The 6000-nt window shown below is 39.4% G+C and overlaps 1 protein-coding gene across 4 annotated transcripts in view; it reads left to right on the forward strand.

Annotated features, from left to right (window-relative positions):
• Nucleotides 1-5585, forward strand: part of LOC127427848 (period circadian protein homolog 3-like) — a 44822-nt gene extending 39237 nt beyond the window's left edge. For 3 of the 4 annotated variants that reach the window (XM_051675679.1, XM_051675680.1, XM_051675682.1), the window contains 3 exons: nucleotides 503-680; nucleotides 2307-2457; nucleotides 5349-5585. In XM_051675679.1, coding sequence (XP_051531639.1) covers nucleotides 503-680; nucleotides 2307-2457; nucleotides 5349-5585 — 566 coding nt within the window. Of the gene's footprint in view, nucleotides 1-502; nucleotides 681-2306; nucleotides 2458-5348 lie in introns of those variants that run through there. The other variant, XM_051675681.1, reaches the window with a different exon arrangement.
• Nucleotides 5586-6000: the final 415 nt, after the last annotated feature.

Here is a 6000-nt window from a genome sequence, read left to right on the forward strand (position 1 = left end):
CATGTTTTTTTCAAACTCATTTGACTCTGTGGTACACTAAAGAGATTTTAAGCAGAATGTCCAGGCTGTCAAGCTCCCAAAAGAACAAAAAGCAATATAAAAGTACCATTAAAGTAGTCCATACAACTTGTGTGCTATATTCTAAGTTTTCTATAACCATATTGATAGGTTTGTTTGAGAAACAGACCAACATTTTTCCTGTCATTATTTACTGACAGTCTTCCCCTCATCTGCAATTTTGTGCATGCAAACCTGCCACCTCAAGATGCACGAGTTTCGATGTCAGTGACGATCTGTCAAAAGACATGAAAACCAATGATTTTTAACATTCTAGATAATGTCAAATCTACCTTAATGTGTCTTGAGGCACCAGATTTGAATGTGCAGAAGCGCGAATGAGATTCAGAAGACTAAAGATACGAATGCGAGTAAGTATTTTTAGATGAGCTATCCCTTTAAATCATGTCTTCTTAAACTGACCCTTGACGTCTCACGTTTACAGGCAGCAGCAAGTACTTCGCCAGCAATGATTCATCAGACACGTCGCCGAAGGAGCGGAAGACCGCCATGGCCCAAGAAAGGGATTGTACTGCCTTCAAGAAACACGTGGACAGCCCACTTTGGAGCATGGTCAAACAAACTCCTGAACCCGTCATGATGACCTATCAGTTCTGCCCCAGGTACCAAACCCCGTCCACACCTGGAGAAACCTCTCTTTTTTTCTCTTTCTCTGAAAACTGGGTTCCTGCTCATTCCTCAAATGGAAACATGGGGAAACATGACCTTCTGAGCATCTCTTTCCACAGGAGAAAGGCTTGTCTGAGGTAGTTTTGATCAAGCTAAATGTCTCATTCCACTGTCAATCCTGAGGTAGGTGATTCTAGGTGACAGTATACAATGAGACCCATGTTGGGCAGTGTGGAGAGGTGACTAATTTTAAATGGCACTTGACTGGGTGTTTCTTTAACTATGAGCGCTTTTGGCACTGTAGACTTTTAGAAATCCAAATCACAAGTTTATCTAAAGGAATAGTTCAAGCAGAAATGAAAATTCTGTCATTTACTCACCCGTGTCATTCCAAACTGATTTTCATTCATCCATGGAACACAAACTGGATGCTTGTTCCATGCAATGAATGGAGCTTGTAAAGCTTAAAGCATCATAAAAGTGGTCCATTTTAGATGTTGACCAATATTGATAACTTAGGTGGTGGAAAAGGTTGATAACTGATTAATCGGCTGATAGTTTTTAAAATCGATTTTTGAAAGTTAAAAAATGTCCTTTAGTCTGTCCTTACTGTGAAAGACATAGATGCAGTAAGAGTCCAAAATGAATAACAGAAATACTCAAACCAGCCTGTCTGGCACCAACAATCATCCATGTGATTATCTAATCAGCCAGTTGTGTGGCAGCAGTGCTGTGTATAAAAGCATGAAGATATGGGTCAGGAGCTTCAGTTAATGTTCAGAATGGGGAAAAAATGTGATCTCAGTGATTTGGACCATGGCATGATTGTTGGTGCCAGACGGGCTGGTTTGATTATTTCTGTAACTGCTGATCTCCTGGGATTTTCACACACAACAGTCTCTAGAGTTTACTCCGAATGGTGCCAAAAACAAAAAACATCCAGTGAGGGGCATTTCTGTGGATGGAAACACCTTGTTGATGAGAGAGGACAACAGAGAATGGCCAGACTGGTTCAAACTGACAAAGTCTACGGTAATCATCTCAGAAGAATATCATCTCAGAATGCTATTCTGAGATGCGGGTTGGCGCTGTTTTGGTGGCACGAGGGGGACCTACACAATATTAGGCAGGTGGTTTTAATGTTGTGGCTGATCGGTGTATAGCTGTATATCTATATCGCATTGTTCTTTACATACCCTCACTTCGTTTAAGAACACTTGATTTTATATTATTATTTTTAGGGTAAGATCTGTTAGTTTTAAATTAATATAAATTCAGTCATTTATGGAACATAAAAGTCCCCGTAGTTGATGAAACACCTGATTATATAATTTATTACTATTATTATTTACATTTTTAGAAAAAGTCCTGTAAAATCTGTTAGTTTTAATAAAAACTCTGTAATTTATGGAACATAGTTGCCAAGTCCCCATAGTTGAAGAAACACCTCATTATGGACTGAGGAGAGAGCAAGTCCACAAGTTCAAGCTGCTTTTTAAAGTTGTAATTTGATATTTGAATTGAAGCAGCATTGTGACTGTGTTGTGTCCATTAGCAAAAACTCATGGGCAGTGCAAGTGACTGAGTTTTATTGTGAGTGTTTGTGGATGTTCTTGCAGGGACCAGGCCCAGGTTCTGCAAGAAGACCGGGAAAAGCTGCTTCTGATGCAGCCCATGCAGCCCTGGTTCACCCAGGAACAGAGAAAAGAGCTTGCTGATGTTCATCCATGGATCCAACAGCACATGATCCCACAGGAGATCAACACTCAGGTCTAGAACTCTGCCTCATTTCATTCACTTCTAGTCAGTGTTGCGGAGCAGAACTTTTATTATGAAAAATTTCAGGAAGTGACGAAAAGATTTAGCTCTGGTAACCATGCAACAGGGTTTCTTTTAGCATCAAATAATTTTTTTTTATTGCTGTTAAAAGTCCCAAAGTCCCGGTTTCATGCAGTATTCAGTCCCCCCATGGAATCATGTCCCACTTGGCTAATTGATTTATAATGCCTGATCAGAAATGTCTGTTAATAATTCTTTTTGTAGCTAATCATTTAAATACAGTATTACCATCCATTTACCAAATAGCATGAAATTCAGCGTTTTGATACAATTACGTAAAGTACTTACACTGAATATATTAGCTGAGAAGGATAAATGCTTAGCTTCTAACCATAAGGAAGACATGATGGATTGTTAGCTTAGCAGGCTAATCCGTTTGCATGCTAACTGAAAACACAAAGAGATGAGTTTAATTTGACCATTTGTTGCTTTGGTTATTTCATTTGATATGTCAATGATATCTTACACAACATTAACCCTTAGGGGGCCTGGGTAGCTCAGTGGTAAAGACGCTGTCTACCACCCCTGGAGTTCGCTAGTTTGAATCCCAGGGCGTGCTGAGTGACTCCAGCCAGGTCTCCTAAGCATCCAAATTGGCCCGGTTGTTAGGGAGGGTAGAGTCACATGGGGTAACCTCCTCGTCGTCACTATAATGTGGTCCGTTCTCGGTGGGGCGCGTGGGGAGTTGAGCACGTGGGGAGTTGAGTGCGGATGCCGCGGTGGATGGCGTGAAGCCTCCACACACGCTATGTCTCCGTGGCAATGCGCTCCATAAGCCACGTGATAAAATGCGTGGATTGACAGTCTCAGACGCGGAGGCAACTGGGATTCATCCTCCACCACCCGGTTTGAGGCGAATCACTACGCGACCACGAGGACTTAAAAGCGCAGTGGGAATTGGGCATTCCAAATTGGGTGAAAACGGGGAAATAATCCCCCCCCCCAAAAAAAACATTAACGCTTAAATGCATGGGTGTTTCGCTAAAAATTATTACATACTCAGATCTTTAGCGACCCGGCACGTATATATATATCACAAATGGATCTACAAAATGCCCAGATAGTGTACAATTTTCAAAACATTTTCAAGACAATTAGAAAATAAAAGAATAGAATATCCTCTGATATATTTTGATGTTTTATTTTTCATATATGAAGAGACTCAACAAATATAGAACAGAATTCATTACTTCCACATAGGGCTGGGCGATACGTCGAATACCCATGATATAATCTCGATTATTTTGCAGACGATGTAAAATTGAACAATATTGTGAATATCCCGATGATTTCAATAAGACTTTTATTTGACCATTAAGTTTCATGATCTTTCAGGGCTGTATAATTACTTAAAATAACATCAAAATGGAGCAATGATCATGTGTGATTATTTAACTGCCAAAGGCTGTGATTAAAGACAGATAAACAAGGTCTGTGTGCGCTTCACAATGAACCAATGACACGCTGATTTGTGCATGCGTGGGGGCGGCGGGGCTCATGGGCTCGTGTTTATAGCGCAGTTCGCCTGCATTGTGAAGTACTGCAGGTTCAAGCATTCATGCAAATCCAAACATTAGTAACCACAATAAAGTTATTATACAAATCTACAAACGCAGAATAGTAAGGAGAGTTTAACAGCGGTTCACAAGATGCGAAACTCATAACTGTCAAATAAACGTTGCACTTTCCGTTTCATAATAAAAGCCCCTGGTGAAGGTGAAATAAATATGACTGCATACAGTGTCAAAATAAAAACCCCAGTTTAGGCTGAAGTAAATAGGACATAAATATATTAATTTATCTTTTAAAAATCTTATCCTGAAAATAATAAATCAGTATTACATTATAATAATAAACTTGACTGGGTTCCACAGTAATAATTTAGTAAGATGCAATATTCATCTGGTTTCCAAAAAATAAGTGAAGTAGTTTTTGCACACTTTGTTCATTCACAAAGAAAAATGTTTTAGTAAAAATATATGAAGGTAAATAAGATTTTTATTGAGCTTCCATGTATGATAAATATAAGTATAAATGTGCAAATCAATGAAAATGATTACATTTTACTCTCCCTTGTGTTAATTTAGTGAAAAACTGTGGGAAACATGCCTTCATCATTTTTAAATAGATTTTTATTTATTGCCTTTGAAATATTAATTCTACACAGCTACAATGGCTGTTTAGATGAAATTATGGTTTCTCAGATTTAAAAAAAACAAAAAACAAGACACTTATATGCTATTTCAGAGCAAAAACGTAATTATCGAGATATATATAGAATATCGGCAATTTGCTGAAAAATATTGAGATATATTCTGAAGCCATATCGCCCAGCCCTACCCCACAATTAAATCATGAAACGCAACTGGCAAACACACTGACCTACAAATCAAACAAACTACATAAGTATTTTCTCATGCACTTTTTGTAGATGCACAACTTGCATAATTTTACTAGTACGCCCAAATGACAATAGCCATTTCATACTGTTCATGTGTTAAACTTGCTATAGTTTACTTCCATGTTGCTTCAAATGTAAATCAAGTCAATCACTGAAACATCAGTGCCACCTTGAGGAAGATGTATGTATACAAACATGTGGAATACTGTTAATTCACCATTGTCACACAGAAAATCATCGTTATATAGTAGTCATTAGTCATTTGTATGAGTATAGTACTCATTTGTCTTGTAATTAACAAATGAATATATATATCCTGTGAGAGCAAATAGCGATGACCAAATCCAATGCCCTTCCATATGTGTCTTATGTCATCGCAATCTCAATATTGATTTTAAAAGTACTGTTTCTTTTTGTTTAGGGTTGTGTGAGTTGTAACCCCTCCCCGATGGAACCAGGTGAAGAGCTGATCATCCAAACTGACTCTCCAAACCAACCGACTCCTGACAACTCGTCTCCATTCGACTGTCCATCACAGGATGCTAGTCCCAGCACAGACACCCGACAGCACTCCCCTTTACGTCCAATCAACACAAGCAAACACCGCCACCTCTGTCCCCTGGTGGCCTGGGACTGCCAAGCGAGGAAGGATTTCTAGCTGTCGACAACTTGCATCCGTGTGCCGTCGCAGTTCCGCCCAGAGTCATGAAACGAGGTGAGCCCTGTGCACTTGGCGTGATCAAACCACGTACAGGTCAGACTGACCTCATGATTGTACGATTCTACAAGTGCACAACGGTCGTCACGTGACCAGCAGTCGTCCAGTGATTTCTCTCTGCTGTTGTCCCTTACATACCATGGGCCTAAACAACTGTGATATCTTACTTTAATTTGGCAGTGATGTCGCTTTCATCCCTGTGTTCTTGAAATCCAAAATGTCCCTCAATGCCACCGTGCAGTCCCTAAAGAACACAAGCACTCACCATCAAAACAAATGTATGTTATTTGTACCCAGTTTTACAATCCACAGCATGAAGAATTTACTGCTGCTTATTTTTATCATCTGTCTCAAT

Source organism: Myxocyprinus asiaticus, chromosome 37 (assembly GCF_019703515.2).
Source record: "Myxocyprinus asiaticus isolate MX2 ecotype Aquarium Trade chromosome 37, UBuf_Myxa_2, whole genome shotgun sequence".
Taxonomy (NCBI): Eukaryota; Metazoa; Chordata; class Actinopteri; order Cypriniformes; family Catostomidae; genus Myxocyprinus; species Myxocyprinus asiaticus.